Source organism: Varanus komodoensis, unplaced genomic scaffold (genome assembly GCF_004798865.1).
Source record: "Varanus komodoensis strain SLA01 unplaced genomic scaffold, ASM479886v1 scaffold38, whole genome shotgun sequence".
NCBI lineage: Eukaryota > Metazoa > Chordata > Lepidosauria > Squamata > Varanidae > Varanus > Varanus komodoensis.
This window is the reverse complement of record NW_025335909.1, coordinates 2,914,527-2,931,215: the sequence shown is the minus strand read 5'-3', so window position 1 is coordinate 2,931,215 and position 16,689 is coordinate 2,914,527. Positions and strand designations below refer to the sequence as shown.

At 47.3% G+C, this 16,689-nt stretch overlaps 1 protein-coding gene across 18 annotated transcripts in view; it reads left to right on the top strand.

The window, feature by feature from the left end:
• Nucleotides 1-16,689, top strand: part of FBRSL1 (fibrosin like 1) — a 679,964-nt gene that overhangs the window by 193,336 nt on the left and 469,939 nt on the right. For all 18 annotated transcript variants that reach the window (XM_044440562.1, XM_044440561.1, XM_044440551.1 and 15 more), the window contains one exon: nt 5,301-5,501. In XM_044440562.1, coding sequence (XP_044296497.1) covers nt 5,301-5,501 — 201 coding nt within the window. The remainder of the gene's footprint in view (nt 1-5,300; nt 5,502-16,689) is intronic.

Here is a 16,689-nt window from a genome sequence, read left to right as displayed (position 1 = left end):
CCACCCAAATGCAAAACCATCCAGGGAGGGCATTTAAACTGGAGCCAGGGTACAAAAGCCCAGCCCCTTCACAGCCCCCCTCCCCACCTTGACGGATTAAACCACAACAAATGCCGGAGATGAATTCACACTTCCCTGGCATTGTGTCTATGCTACATGTACTGATAAATTACATGGTACAAATTTGGAGCCTGGGAGCACCATTTGAGTCTTCAGAAAGGGAAGCTGGCGTTTGAGTGATTTCCCTGCAGACACCTGCTCGTGTTACACTACACGCTGTTTGGAAAGGCTGCATAAAATTAATGTCCCTGACTATTACTTATATTGGGAGTTCCTGCTCTCCAATGTCCTGCCGTGGAAGGAACTGCATGGCCCCTGCTTCTGGTGTCTCTTGGTCATAATGATTTGTGACTTGAATATCTAAGGACTGATTTATGGAAGGAGTGGGGATCCCCGCTGTGGCCAGACAATGCAATCCTTATTCTCTTGACTATGTCGTGGGCTTTGGGATGCAGGTAAATGGCCCGGATGTAGGCAAGTCACAGGACCTACGAGGGAATCCTACTTCTGCGAGGGAATCACTACGTGCTCTGGAAAGGCAATAAGCTGTGTAAACAGGGGATTGGAGCAGAGTTTAAACCTGGACTGAGCAAACGGATTTCTGACCTACGAGGAGGTTTTGCAGGCAGAGAGAGCTAGGCTGCAAGCTAGGGTCTCCAATTAAAATAATAATGAGTAAAAAAAAAACACTTTATTTGAAACATTTCTATGCCACCCAGTTGTGCCCCAGCACAAACTCAATTACTGATAGTTTATCATCAACTCTGCTCTAGAGTTGCCTTCCTTTGTATCTCATGCAGCATTTAATGGACAGGGTTATATTTTGTGTATAATTTTATTCCCCAGAGATCATGGGATTCTTATTCAGCAGCGCTAATAGCACTGTGCACAATAACCACTTGAGGGACAAGTGTCTCTGCTTGTTCTGGAGTCTCATCCTGATCCATTAGCAGTCACCCCTAGTATTGGAGCCTCTGAAACCTGGAGTAGAATGTACTGGAGGCAGCTCACCAACAGCCCTCCCGCTGTGTCGGGGGCTCTGGATTTTGTGGAACTTCCTCGGTGGGTTGCCCTTGCAGGGTTTGGGATTATGATTCACGTGGCAAGAGAATGTTTGGGACTATGTCACCATCTGGTTTTGGAGCGATCTTTATTTTTTTCTGTTAAGGGCGAGAGCCAATTACTGGAATTATGGCAATAAGAGGTTTGGTGGATACTCATGCCCTGAGTTTGGGAGGCAGAATTGGACAGTCTCCTGCAGTCATCAAAGGAGCTTCCTGCTTCCTGCCATACACAAAAGCTTTCTGCTGACATCATCATCATATCCACAATGTGGGAAGGCAGTCAGCACCATGTGCTGTGTAGTTGCTGCTTGTAAAGTTACCCCGAGGCAGTAGCAGCCACCTACATGGGGAAACTAGCCAGCCAGCCATGTGGCATGGCAGGTCTTGCCATGACCCAAGTCCCTCTTCTTTGCTCAGAGAGGAGCACTTAAAAAAACAAAAAAAAACAAAGGCGAGACACACCTGGCTCTGTGGCCAGATGTTGCATATTGGCTGCTCAACCAATTAGCAGCTTGCAACAAAATAAAATGCCATTGCAGGTGATTGTGGGCCCTTCCAGAATGACAGTGAATGTGGCTTGGCTGTAGAAAGAAAATTAAGCAGTCTTCTGGTGCTGGACTGGCATGGCCTCACAGACGCACAACAATCTGCTAATTAAAATGGAGGGACAATGAAAATAGCACAGTGCAGCCAGCAGGATGTTTTTGTCTTTGTTCTTAGTCCTTTTGCTTTTACGTTTCCATGGACTTAGGGAGGCTGATGCAACCCTTGTGGAAGAAGAACAGCAAACATGAAACAAGTGGGTTTCTGTCGCAGCCTCCAGCTCATTCCGAGAGCGAATTGAGACACCAGCCATGTGACTGGGAGAAAAAAGGCCACCGCCGAACATCTGATGCACTGTTTAAAACAAACAGCAACAAGAAAGGCATGCAGCGTTTTACACTGCGCATCCTTGTTCTCCTCCTCTCAGTATCCCGAGGGAAGGTTGTGGCTGATTTATACATGAGCAAGTAAAGTCGCCTCCCTGGGTTACTTTTTACACTTCTGAAATGGTTCCTGTTTTGTCTTTGAAATCCTGGCCTGGGGGACTCAGGGGCAAATCCCCCATGATGCCTTGGGCAGGTCAGAGAGGGACTGTGGCTCAAGGGCAGAGCGCATGCGTGCCGTTTAGGGAGGATCAGCGATCCGCTGATGCCTGAGACGTGGGAGAACCTTGTCCAGGTGTGAGGTGGACCAATGATTTTCCCTCATATTCGTGGTGTTGTAGTGGAGACACAGTGTCAAATAGCAGTTTGATTAGCAGAGGTGGGGACCTCAAAGGGCTTTGGCCTCCCATAAACTGTGGCCACAATCCTCGTAGTAGTAGGAGAAGGGGAATGGATTTCCCGGTATTGTGAGCATAGCCTTGATCTCAGGGAACATATTTGGGGTGGCTTGGTCCTGATTATGCAGTGAAGACCCATTACCATGACATAGAAACAGAACGAGTTGGAAGGGGTCTCTTGGCACATCTAGTCTGACCCCTGGCTTCAGCCAGCTCTGCTCACGACATGCCTACCTTGTGTATAGCAAAGGACCTTTCATCTGGTGGAGATGAAAGCTGTTAGAATTGGTGTGTTGACATGGACCAGCACTGCTGCCTACTTTTTGGATTCTTGGTAGTGTGATGTGGTGGCCATGGCTTTAGGACTGTCATGGTGAGAACTTGCCCTTCCCAATTTACACCATTGGGTTTAAGACCAATTCCAGTGTAACGGAAGGGTCATTGCTCAAGGGATGAGAAAATGCTCTGCATGAGAAGGTCTGAAGTTTAGTTTCCAGCATCTCCAGTTGGAAAGATCAGGGTAATAGATTTGGGGGAAAGTGCCTGAGCTGAACCTTCTGAAGGTTCTGAAGTTGAACCTTCCCATTTGAGCAGACAGTGCTGGACAAAGATCGACCTAGTCCATCATGGCAGAATAGCTCATGTGTGTTTCTTGGGCTTCTCACATCAGGCTACCTGATGTCTGTGTCATCCACCCCATTTCCCTTACCTTTCTTCCCATCCCTCCCTCCTCCTCTACTCTGTGTGCATGGGATCCTTCATGGCGGTGAGGGTCAGCTCCAGGTTTTTGAGGGCCGTTGGGCCAGGGAGCAAAATGGAGGTGGCATCTACCAGTCTTCCTCTCACCATGACGGTTACCTGGGCCAGAATGAGAAGCGGAGTAAAGAGGAGAAGCAATTCCAGGAGGCTCTTCTTGGTGGACACTCAGCAGGTGTCCAGCCATGGCTATTCTTGATTCCAGTCCAGGTCACAATAGCAGCATACGTTGGAGAGTATAGTGTTGGGGGTGGACCTCCTAGGCAGTGTAGTCTAACCTGCTCTGTTTGGTGCAGGAAACCAAGAGTGAGACCATCCCCTGAAGTTGGGCATGCAATGCTTCTTGAAGTTTTCAAGCAAGGAAGAACACACTGGACTCCTAGATAATTGGTTCCATTGTGCAAATTGCTTTCATCGGTGAAAGGTTTCTCCTAATAATTGACCATAATCTACTCCCTGTAATTTAAAATCTCGTCTTTGCCCTCTGGGGCAGCAGAGAACATGTTTTCAGCCTCTTTTATGTGACAGCCCTCCAAGAACTTGAAGAGTGCTGATGGCACATCACCATGCAGGCAGGCAGTGACAAGAGAAAATTATGGTTCTTTGCATTTTATTATTCTCCCCGGCTATATTATTTTGCCCTCCAATGGCTCCTGTGGTGGGTATATTAGTGGAATCACGGAAATGAATATACACCTGAATGCAAAATGAAAATGGCATTGTGCTTTAGCTTTTGAGAGGTCACAGGTGCTCGCCAGAGCAGTACCACCTTTCTTGACTCGATGGCCTTCATGGCCCCTCCAGCTCTACTATTCTGTGGCTCCTCGTGATGCTGCTGCCAAGGAGATGCTCAAATTTAAAGCTCACTGGCTATTGGTAACAAAGCGAATTTGAGATCAATCAGTCCAGTGTGCCAAGAGGCAGGGTACTTTCAATAGCTCCTTCGTCTTTATGGACATCCCTTTCATGGGATGTATGTTTGACCTACTCTTGAGCTTAAAGGGTTTTTTTTCCTTTTTAATGGGCCTGACAGTCTGCTTTTAATTAATGACATCGAGCTGTTGATCTGCCATTGCTCATCTGTTTATGCTTGTTTTCCTCAGGATTATTCTGCATTTGTTTTGTTTTATATTATATCGCCTATTCGATTGTAAAGATTATCTGTTTATTAATTTACTTGCTCATCATATTATTTCTGTGAACCTTCTTTTGACCCTTTAAGAACTAACACCTCTAAAAAAATAAATAAGCAACATTTCAAGATGATTGTCAGCAAAATGGGGGGAAGACCTCTTTGGTAACAGTGTTTCCTATGGGTCGAAGCTGAACAAAACAAAGAGAAGACTATGGAACTTGTTGTTTGTTAAAGTAAACTTGTAAATTAGTCCACACAGGTCACTGGCCTATGGAAAAAGCTTTCCATGCCAGTGGTGGCCATTCTTTCATTGCCAGCATGAAAACTTGGACTTCTATCTTCTTCAGCTATTTTGTTTTTAATGAGCTCTGCCAAGCATAGAAGATGAGTTATTTTATTTATATCCCACCTCTTCTTCTTTCAAGGATTTCAAAGTGGCTTACATAATTCTCCTCCCCCTCTCTATCCTATCCTCCCAGCAACATTGACCCTGTGAGGTCGGCTGGGCTGAGAGCTTGTGGCTAGCCCAGAGACGCTGCGCTACCCCCATGGCCAAGTCGGGACAAGACCTCAGGTCTCCTGTGTCAGTGCACCACTTTCTCCCCATGGCTCCCAGTCCCCAGGTTTCCATCTTGACTCTAGAGACTTTTATTCCTCCATGGCTGGAGTACACAGGCTGTTGCTAGCCGGATATTTTGGGCTACAACCCCATATCCTCTGACTGTGGTCACAGGGGCTTCCCAGAGTATCTGGAAGGCACCAGCTTGCCCCTCGTTGCCCTGTGGCTAGCACAGACACAAAGCAGACCAGCAGATTGGAGGAACAGAGCAATCCATTCCTTTCCGTCCACCGTTTGTTTGCTTGTCTATCTGAAACACTCCTCACCCGTGATTACCTGCAGAATTGTTCAGTGTAAGACTATATCAAATGGTTTCTTTTCTTCTTGCTTCTCCTCTTGCAGAAGGACATGTTATTGAAACCTCAGGAGAGAAAGGAAAAATGGGAGAGACAACCAGGAAAGAAGCCTCGAGAATCTGATCGCTGCGTGTCGGCCGAGCCCGGTGAAAATGGCCATAACAATGATGCAGGGAGCTCGGGGAGAGAGACGGATCGGGGCAAGGAGCGAGTGAAGAAGAAAGTCCCCTTGAAAGTCCACAAACAGGTAGGACAGAGCGCTTATCTTCTACCTTGTGCTGTGGAGTGTCTCTCTGGGGAGCTGCTTTGCTTTGATTGGCGTTTGATGAGAGTGAGGACTAATGCAGATTACTCCTTTTGTTGTGGGCAGATTCTGGAAAGAGGTGGTTGGAAGTTCCAACTTGTGCTCATTTTCAGAAGAGCATTTTTAAGAGAAATGCTTGCTTTGGAGAAGAAAGAGATGCAGAAGGGGAGCAATGTTGGCGCCTACCATTTTCTCTTTCTGGCAGTTTCCGTATTTCACAGGTGTATTTTCATATGTTCCAAACTCCCGTAGAGGTTATTGTTGAAGCTTTCTCTGTTACGATACTGCTGAAGCTTGTGGCAGAGGTATGGCTTTCGAACTTGCAATCTCTGTGATTACTGTCTGTGGGTAAGGCAGGCTGTAGGTAGTTGCCAAGGCAACAGAGAGGGTTCAAATCATAGGAGGGAAATTTGGAGGACGGAAAGCACGGAAAAGGGTTGGGAACTTGTAGGAACTACTAATGTTGACACATCTGCCTTGGTTCCAGATGCATTTCAGGCCCAATTCAAAGCGCTGCTGTTTGGAGCCCTTCATAGCTTGGGAATGGGTGCCTGATGGATCTCTTGACTTGATATTAAGATGGAACACCACGCGTGCAATGCATTCCCCCCGGTGCCTACCCTTTCTGTTTTTCTGCTGCCAGGTGGTTTTGTTCTGCTTTAACATCCAGGCATTTTAAGCATCTGCTTTGACTCCCATGTCTGGTGAAATGCTCCTCTCTCATCCACTTTATGCAAATGTTCTTTATTCTGCTAACGATGTAATGGCATTACATTCTTCCATGTAAGGCACCTTGGGAAAGTTTGTTTTTGGCAGTGGGGGGCAGGTGAGTGGACCATGTTTCCCCCCTTCATAGATGTTTACTTTGCAAATATAGAAATCCCATGAAAGAAGCGCCAGTGCTAACCTTGTCTTGGACTCCATCGACAGGGGCCTCTAAACTTTCGTAAAGCAAAGCTGCATTTCGATGCACCGTGAGGGAGTTAAGCAACTCCTGGAGAAATAAATGACTCATTTTGTTCCTTGTCCAGTGTGGGATAAAATTTTGGACTCCTGCGGGCTGTGACTTGACTTGATCGCTGGGCGCTTCGGCAGCTGAGAAAGGGAAGGTGTGAACGCCCTGTGTTGGTGTGTCGAGGGGTGGGCACAGGATTGATAAACGTGGCCTTGGTGTACTTTCCCTGACCTGACTTATCCTGCGTGGTGAATTTAGAGCTACAAAGAGGAGAAGGCGAGCAGCATAAAGATTTGGGCCATTCCTCTCCCGCCCAGCCTGCCTCCAGCCGTTCCCTCCACATGCACTCAAAACTCGACAATGCATTTAACTAACTCCGGCATCGGCGGCAGTCTGGCCTGCCACTCATGCGCAGCGGGGCTGCCCCACAGCCTTTTGCTTGAGCTAACATGTTTGTTCAAAGCTAAGGAGGTGAAGAGGGAATGGCACGGGGGGGCGTGGGGGTGGCGGGCCATTTATCACTTTCAGCTGCTCATCTGGGACAACTGTGGAGCAACTTGGTGCTCGGCCATCAGCCCGATCGGTCCATGACTGAAGCGGCGTTTGTGCGGCTTCCTCATCTGCAGCTCCTGCTAAGGAAGCCATGCCCAGAACAGCCACCCGGAATTCCCAGTCCTCTTCACGGGCTCTGACATGCGGCGCACTGTTTTGGCAAATAGTGCTGGGAGGAGAAACACTGCAAAGCTTTCCCAGGGGTGAAGCTCAGCCTCGCTGCTCACAAGAGCAGAGCATTTCTCTTTCTTGCTGTGCACTTTTCCTTCCTACTTACTGCAAACAGCCACAGTGCTCTCTCTCGCTTTGGTTTGACGAGTTGTATTACATCTGTAGGCCACCCCACAGCTCCTAGGGCCCTCTGGGTGGCTTACAACAAAGCAAGCTACAAAATAAATGTAAACTTTTGATTATATCATTGCAATAGCAAAGGACAAAATCGGCATGAATGCAGTAATATAGTAACAGATTCAAGATCAAATACAATATGAGCAACATATCAGTACAAAATCAACAAGGTTACTTAATACAACGCTGTGATACTGATTGTGAGCCGCCTATAGATGCTAAGGCATAACAGGCAGCATACAAATGTTTTAAATAAATGGATAAATGTCCCACACTGGGCGGTAGAGTGGCCTTTTCCACGTTCGGCTGGAAGGTCCACACTTTGGCATCAGGTTGGCAGAGCTGCAGCTCCCACTGCCTCCAACCATGAGAACAGTTTTGATTCTGAGCAAGAGCGAACTCTCCTGCTTGCAAATACAGCATTCCTGTGCTGGCAAATCCACACTGCAAAGGAGCAAATTATGAGAATTCGGCCCCATTACTTCAGCCCCTTTCCTGCATTCATTGTCAAGTGAGATTCTTAGGTAGCCCTCTAGAAACGCAAAACGGAAGCAGGATACACACCTGTATGGAGAGGCACATTTGGTGCAGAACCAAAATTGTCCTGTGCTTCCTGTCAGCTTCAGCGTTTAAAGGGTTTGCAGGCATCCGGTGTGGACAGAAGGCATTTTACCTGCTCATGGGAAGCACGAGTCACATGGGAACTCACTAGAGGGCCGGTGAGGACCGGTGTTTCTCACTAGCCCAGTTTTGTCTAAGTAGCTTCTCACCTCATGCCACTGACTACTAATAAATATCCTGGAACACAGGAAAGACAAGCCCAAATTGCTTATTCTCCTTCTCCAGCATAGTTTACTCCAAGATTTGAGGGTCACCTCCCTGAATAGTCCGACTCTCTCCATCCTGTTTCAGCATGTGGCCATTTTGAGAAGCCTGCAACCTGTATAAGCTTTGCAAAAGGACAGGTATTCTGCACAATGTCTTCTGGGCTGTGTTTATGGTTTTGTATAATATATTCCTCTCCTCATGGTTTCTTGCAACTTTCAAATTCCTTGCACTTGAAAACATGTCTTTCTCAGTCACAAGGCCCAGAAAACATCAATTTTCAAAATGAAAACTGAGATGATCCGTAAGTTGAATTCTGTACCCAGTACTATAGTTTGCATTTGAATTGCAATATAATTTGGGACATACTGTGCTTCTCCCCCTGTTGCCCCATCCCAATGTTACAAGCAGTGTTTCAAACAACTGCAAAGAAGCTAGATTATAGGTCCCAGTCATCTCTGCATGCGCACGTGCACACACACACACACACACACACACTCAGGTGCCCGTACACAATGTCTTAAGTGCCATAGGAAAATCCCACTGTTGAATGCAAGAGTCTGTTCTGATACTCTGCCGAGCAGAGTTAATGAATAATGCAAATGCTTTTGCTCACATCAGATCAGAGGCATCCTGACTACAACCTCTTATTACAAGGAATACTTATTAACTGTTTAACTAGCAGGGACTCTTTGTCTGCTTTAATTATCCAAAGGAGGGAGGTGTGCGAGAGAAGGTTCTCTTAGATTGGCCTTAAGGTTTATAGTTATACTAGTTAAAAACAAAAAATCAATCAGACGGTAAAGGCACGTTCTGTTCAGTGCACCCCAGTTCTTCCTCGGAGGGACTTGCATGGAGAACAAGAACATTTAGCTTGGTGCAGCTGGCAACCACACAGAGCCATCCCTGTCATTAGACAAAGGGAGGAAGCTGCCTTGCCACAGTAAACTTCAGGGGCAATAAAAAGGCAGCAGATTGAATTGTTTACTTAGTGTGTATTTACTCTGTGTGATATGCACCATTCGGGTTCAACAGTCTTGGAGCAAGCCGCAACTGCTTGGAAGTAAACCTCTTGACTGAGGTGGTTGTGAAGTGGGTTTCTTCAGCTGCCTAACTAGGCTGCTGCAAATCGAGAAGGGTCAATGTGTAGCAGTTTTTTCTAAAAACGGCGGCTCCGGATGTGGCACATGGAGAAGCTGTTGCTTAAATTGGACTCTGGGTAAATAAGTGGGAGCTTTTACAATGTGAGAATCTCCTGTTCTGGGGAAGCCATTCCAACTGCTCACCTTCCCATTATTCCACTCAGTATTCCAACTGAGTATTCTCAGTTTTCATTGGAGGATGGGGTTGCCCCCTTGAATTTTAGGTGTTTGGATTCTACAGCCATTGTACATTTCGTAGGAATGTGTTGATTTTATCAAATATAGTCTGGAAAGCTAGTTGCTGTTCCTGTTTATATTGGACTGGAAAAAAGTGGGGAAAATTTCCAAACATTGAGAAAGATGGGGCGATGGAATACATTGCCCAGGGAAGCAGTAAAGTCTTCCTTCTAGGAAGGAAGCTGGGTGTTTTATGAACCAAATGTGCATTTTTTGATATGGCTCAGGCTCAAGATAAACAGATTTGGTGTGAACTTGGTTTGTTCATTTGTTTGAGAGTAAGTAGTTGCTTGGAAGGGTTTACATATCTACAAGCCAGTGCTTAAGTTATGGGGGATGAGAGCTATGGAGAGTCTATTCCCCTTAGCTAGAGTTTTAAAAGACTCTGGGCCATGTTCACACATTTTCCAAATCCATGTACAAGCCACCCTGGGAAAATGTGGATCCACACAACCCACAGTGGGTTGTCACGTCATACAAACTCTGCTGGGGTTATGCTATCTTCTGTGGTTTCTACATTAATTTCAGCAGCACCCTTTATAGCAGAATCTCCCTGCATGAGGAAAACTAGCTCATCAAGAAATGGCCTTAAAAGCCGCCCCGGGTATGTTAAGCCTTCGGTGTACATAGATACTTGATACATCCTGGGTTTGCATGCTCGCCGGACTCTTAAGCAATCAGTTCCTTTCAACTGAAAACACCTTGTCTTATTTGTTTGCGAAGAGCTTAAACATTATTCCCAGGGAGGTACCCATTTTGGGGTTGAGTGGGGGAAGATGGATTCTCTGTTGTTAAGCCCCAAGCTCAGCCTGAAAGCTGCTGCTACAGGCTCCGAAGTCGCAGATGGCCCTCTCCTGTTCTCGGCTGGTAATCTGCAAGCGTGGAGAATTCACAGCTGCCTAAGAAATCACTAGGGAGTCCCAGCTCAAAGTGTTGAAATGGGCAATACAGTATTTAGTCATTAGGGCCGCTCATCTAAAGAACTCAAATAAGGCTCATTTCAATCAATAGCAATCTGTTTGCACTGTCAGGAACTAATTTAAAAATCTGCTTTAAGTCCCGGTTAGGCATTTTGATGCCGAAAGCAGAATACAAAGTGCAGGGGGAGTGTTGGGAATGGCGTGGCTGCAGCAGCAGGGAAGGGGAGAGGGACAGAACCAAGGAAGAGAAACCCTGTTATTTTAACACAGCTTATCCTGGTGCGTTCGAGCTGAGCACTAGCTCTGAGAGGGGCCAAGCGAGGTGGGCTTGCTCAGGGATGGGCACGTCGTCGTTTAAACATTTCCGTGAGGGGCTGTGGGGCACCAAAGTTTAGGTAGACTGGTGTGGATCTGCTTTGCCCAGAGGAGCATTTCAGGACCTGAAGTTCCCCCATGCTGGGTCTCTTGGCTGGCTGCAAAATGTCCCCCCAAGTCTAAGGGAATGTTGAACAGTTCGGTCGCTCAGGGGCCCCCTCTTCTGGGCCGAAAGGGCGAGGAAGAGGAAGAAAATGAGATTTGGGGTATGGGATTTGAAAGGCCAAGCTCCTCTCAGTTCTAATTCCGCTTTAGCAGGTTCTTAATAAGTGCGTTAGGTTATATTTTCAGAGAGGAAGAGTAGCCATGCCTTCTTTGGCACCACCTGGGCAGCCTAATCCGATCAGAAGCGCAATCCTATGTGTGTTTGCTGTTGTTGTTCACTTGCAAAGTCGTGCCTGACTCTTTGCAACCCCATGGGCAACATTCCTCCAGGTTCCCCTGTCCTCCACCTTCCCCTGGAGTCCACCCAAGCCCACACCCGCTGCCCCAGTGACCCCATCCAGCCACCAAAACCTCTGCTGTCCCCTTCTCCCTTTGCCTTCATATGTATGTTTGCTCCCAAGTATAACTCAATATAGTGCAGTTCAGATCCTTGTAAGCATGTTAAGGATGGTAGCCCAAATCTACACAATGCCTCCTGGACTTTGTCTTACCAGGTGTAGACATCTCACCTTGGCTAGGAACGTGCTTGCCCCACTTTTGGCCCCTCCCCCCCATGCACAGCCATATTTCCCATTTGCATAATGTCTACCCTGAAGAGTTCAGTGGAACTCACAAGCTTGTTTGCTGCTTTGCGTTGTGTCAGTTGCTCCTAATTTGGAATTACCCTAGTGCTATCTTTGGTTTCTGCGTACTGACCCAGCACGAAACGGGGAAAAGCCACAGTAGCTTATTTCTCTCTCCATGCACGCGAGACCCGCAGTGATACATGTGATCCTAGGTGATATGGCTTGTTGCCAGGTGTGACAGACAACCCAGGTTGTTGTAAGGTTCCCGGTGAATTATTCCCCCTCTGTGATCTTGCAAATGCCATCATTGCACCTAAAAGGCCAAGCTCTGCAAAGGAATTTTAAAACATTTTAAAAATGTTTAAAAAAAATACTGACTTCAGGACAATTGAGATTCAGATGTTTCAAGGGTTTCTGCTGTCTTCCGTTTTCCTAAAGCTTTAGGCAACACAAGCAAACCCACAGACACCGGTCCGCTTGGAAGAAAGAGAACAAGTACACCAGTACAGTCTGTTGTGATGTCCAGTCATTTTTTTGCAAGGGAACTCATGGAGGGGACGGGCCCTGTAGACTCCCTGAAGAAGGGAGTCTGTGTGTTTTCCTAAAGCAGATAGTGGTGGTGGAGAAAGAGCAAAAGGAGAGTATTCCAGAAAGAACCGAGAGAATTAATTTGTCTTAGGCAGGGGGTAAAGCTGGCAGCGTGAGCAGCAGCATTTGTTTGCATCTTGGCTTAGGGTTGGGCACGAAATACTCCTACAGTGTCTAATTTAGACAGACGAAGGATGTACAGAGTGCTTTGTATTCTTCCTATTCATCCTACAACAGTCCTGCGAAGAAGCTCATTCTTGTTGTGTGTGTGTAGAAGGGGAGAGCTGAAATTGAGGCAGTTAATGGATTGGTCAGTATATAAAAAAACCCCTTGCGTCTTGCACTTTCTTCAAGGGGCAGCCAATTTGGGGAGTTCCATTTTTTCAGGGTTACAACACTCGTGTGAGGTTGCCTCAACAGAGAGGGAGGCTCGCCCACAGTTGTTCAGCTATCTGTTACCTGGCCAAGGATTAAATCAAGGTGCTTCACCCACAGGATGTGCGTACCGCTCCTGAGCGGATGTGCTTTCAGAGGCACTGCAAAATGCAAGTCAGTTCCAAAAAAACTGTGAAGTTGGGGAGAAAGTGTGGTCGACTCCACTGCAGATAGAAAAATCAGGCCTTCATTTTTAATAAACCTTGTCTGCACAGCCCCCGTTAACTCCTGTATCTGCTCATTAACTGAACAATAGCAACCTCAGACAGTCCGTGGTTGGTTAAATATGCTCTTGGCCTGTAGGAGAGTCTTGGGGAACAAAGCAACGGTCCCTCACCCCTTTCTCTGGAGCTGCTTTCCGTGTTAGCGGTGAATGGTTCTCATTACAATGACGGCTTTGAAATGAAGAGACAGAAAATGTTGTTGCTTAACTTTTATGGCATCAGACTCCATAAAAAGGTTGTTGTTGGTCATTGCTTACATTGTTATAAACGAAGAGCTAAATGGTTTGCAATTTAGGAAAGCAGATTTAATTACATGAAGTAATTTACAGAAAGCCATAATTGTATCTCCGTCTCTCTCCTTCCATTGGATTTAATTGGCAAACTCGGTACACCAGCCTTTCTACTTTTGCTCTCTGCCCTCTGCGCCCCCCACTATGCTTTTGTGGTATGCAAATTCTTTATTTGGGAAAAGCGGCAGGCGCTCCTATTGTGCTTCGGCCCTGTCATCTTGGCCTCAGACACATGTAGACACAAACGAGGCAAGAATATTCGACTGGTTTTGCAGGAAGAGGTGGTGTTCCACTTATGCTCAACTCTTGAGTAAGGGCAACGGAAAAACACATAAGAGCTTGCTAACAAATGCAGGGTGGGCTGGGGGGGGGGGAGATTTCTCTTAGTTCTGGGTTAATTGAAAACACTTGCCCAGCCCTTTGCAACTTGGCCACAGCCCTCCTTGGGCAAATACTTCCAAACACAAAGAAAGCACCTCATTTGAATTTTGTTTGTGTCCCACTACGCTTCGCTCAGAGCGGATAGGAATATTAACAGCCATTTCTGGACTACATTTCTGCCCTGTCCAAAACAGCCAAAGTCAGTTCACAGACATTAAAACCCTCTAATGCAAAGCGTTTAGCATACGAACATTTGAAACAGCTTCACTTTGCCAAAAGCAACTAAGAAGAAACTACCTGAACTGCTCTCAGACACCTGGAAGCAGAGGAAAGTCTTTACCTGGACAGGTGATGGTGTCAGTGCTAGGTACCCCCCCCCGTGAGATCATTACACAGTTGGGGGGCCCTCACAGGTCTGTCTCCTCCCTCTGAGGAGGTATTTGGAGCAGGATATCTAGTTAGATATAGGACTCCTCTATTTATCGTATTTATAGCCTCACTTTTTTTCCTGAGAGGAACTCCATGTGGTTTTCAAAATCCCCCTCCTCCTTTCCGTTGTATCCTTACAACATGAGGTGGGTCAGGCTGAGAATCCGTAACTGGCCCAGAGTCTCCCGCTGTGGTTCATAGCTAAGTGGGGACTAGAAGCCAGGTTCCCCGAGTCCTTAACCATTACCCCAGACTCCCTATTAGGCCAGTATGACCAAATATCTCCCACTCTCGCCTGGCAGTGGCTCTGCATGGTTCCACCAGAGGGCCTTCATCAGCTCGTGCTGGTGTGGAGAAGGCCGCAACTGAATGTTGGTCCTTCTGCGTGCCCAGCATAGCTCCACCACCGAGCAGCCATTCCTTCTCTTAAAGGCAAGGTCAAAGCTCACAGCGGCGTGTGATTGCCGCTGGCCACCTTGTGCCACTGGTGATGAGACTTTCCCAGCTGTGCTGGCTGCCACTTCTGGCACTTCTGCAAGGTTTGGGGGAAGTACGGAAGCAGAATGCAAAGAGTTGCATCCCGGTGCCATCAACCTTCACCTGTGGTGGCTCCTGAACAATTCCTGGTACATTTTAAAACACAGAAAGGTTTGATCCATAGATTTCCAGCCAAGTCTGATGCGTGCATCCTGCAAAACTAGAGTGACAGCTTGTGGTCCTCCAACTGTTGTTTGACAGCAGTTTCCACACGGGTTCTTCCCCAGCCCCCAATTCCCCCCCGAATCTCAGCTTTTCATGTCCTCTAGATCAGGCTTTATACCACACCTGGGTCAGTTTCAAAACAAGTCAACTTCAGAGCCTTGTTTTTGAAGCTAGCCTCTTAAACTCGCTAGTGGTTGTTATGGACACTTGTCCCTGATCCAGACAAGATGAAAAACGGAGATGCAGAAGGAACGAAATGAAAAATGCCCGAAGTGGCTTGGTGCGATGATGAGGAGGAGGAGGGGGTGGGTATTCATCCTCCCTGCTTGCACACGGCTCACTGAGCCCTGCCTTAGCTAAGAGACGCAGTAGCCCTTTGCCTGCAGATCTGTTGACAGAAAAAGAAAGAGGCGGTTATAGATGCATGCAAGCATTTCTGGAGCACCGTCTAGGAGACCGCCTGCACCACGTTCTTTCCAGCGTTAACAGATAAGCGGGCCCTTTGGTCGAGGGAGAACATGAATTGGCCAAAGGAGCCCAGCCAGAAGGACGGCTGAGAAGAGTTCTGAAGGTGCCTGCCAGGAAGGGCAACAGGAAGATCTGCCACTGTAGGAAGGCACGTCTTGGGCAAAATGGCTGGACTCCTGGGACAGAAAGCGAAGCGCAAGTGTGGTGAATCGCCAGCGAGCGGCTGTTCTTTGCTCTCTTACTTCCTGTTGAACTTTGAGGAAACAGACCATGACAGTACCCTCTAGCTCCGTTGTTCATTGTTGAGGAGAAATCACTGAAAGTGTTCTCTTGAGGACAGGAAGCTGTTGGGAACAGGCCAGGACTCTCTGCAGTGGCGGTATTATTAACCTCGAGCATTCAGAAGCTGTATGTCAACTGCAACCACAAATTATGGGATGGGATTAAAAATAATGATAGTGTTTAGGGGTGGGGAGAATAATAGTTTGAGGTTTCTGTGCGCGCGCTCTCTCCCGCTCGCTCCTCTTTATCCTTCCGCTTTACGAACCTTTTCACTTACATTCAGCTGTGCAGAGGTTACAAGCCGAGCGTTGGCAGCAGAACGCTTCAGCTTCAGCCGTTGAACGGCGGCGCACTCATCCGTGGCGCCCTTTAAGTGGAAGGGCTGCATGTCAAGCTTCTCCTGTACACAGCGGATTAAAATGTGCTCTTGAAGAGGCTGCCATGTGGCCTACAGGCCCCTCACGGGCTGCCCCTTGCCCTCTGCCTGGACACCTTGACTTGCCCTCGTAGGTTTGCCTACGGTGATTTAAAAACCCCCTTCCCACCCCCATATTGCAGGGAAAAGCCTTTGCGAGAGAATTGCCTGGTCCCTCTTTTAAAGAGGATGCTTTTTCCATCTTGCATTTTTTGGTCTTGTCTTTAGATGGCTTCTTTGATCTGCTGTTGCTGACACAGTTCGGTGATGGTGCTTTTAACCGGTGCTCTGCGTTCATTCGTTTGTTTGTTTGTTTTAACTGCTAGGCTTGTTTCTGCTTTGCTTCCAGCACAGGGTCATGAGTCTTTGCTGTTCTCCGGCTTTCCTGCAGTGAGGTTTATACAAACAGGGACGAAACCTGCGCCCTTGCATCTTGAAAAGGGAAGAAGCGGCCTTGGGCCGCCCCTTGGGGGGATGGCTGGGGAGTGGGCCATGAAGGACGTCTGTGTATCTATAGATAACCATGCTAGACACATGGTGGGGGGGGGCCCCCTCCGGTCAGGGCCAGGACTGTGCCCAATGCTGGCATCAAGCCAGGAGTACACAGCACTCTGATTTTTTGGAACGCTACATAAAAGGTACCATTCTTCCGTGATATTTCTGACCTTATGTGATGCGCTTGGGTCTTCATTGTTTGTTTCTGTTTTCCATGGCCTGTTTTCTGTTTTCCATGCCTTTGTCTACGGTGTTGGTATCCATGAGAGTGAAGGACAGTTTAGCAATCATTTATGAAACCAAACAGAAATGAAGCTTGTCCATCTGAACCCAGCGT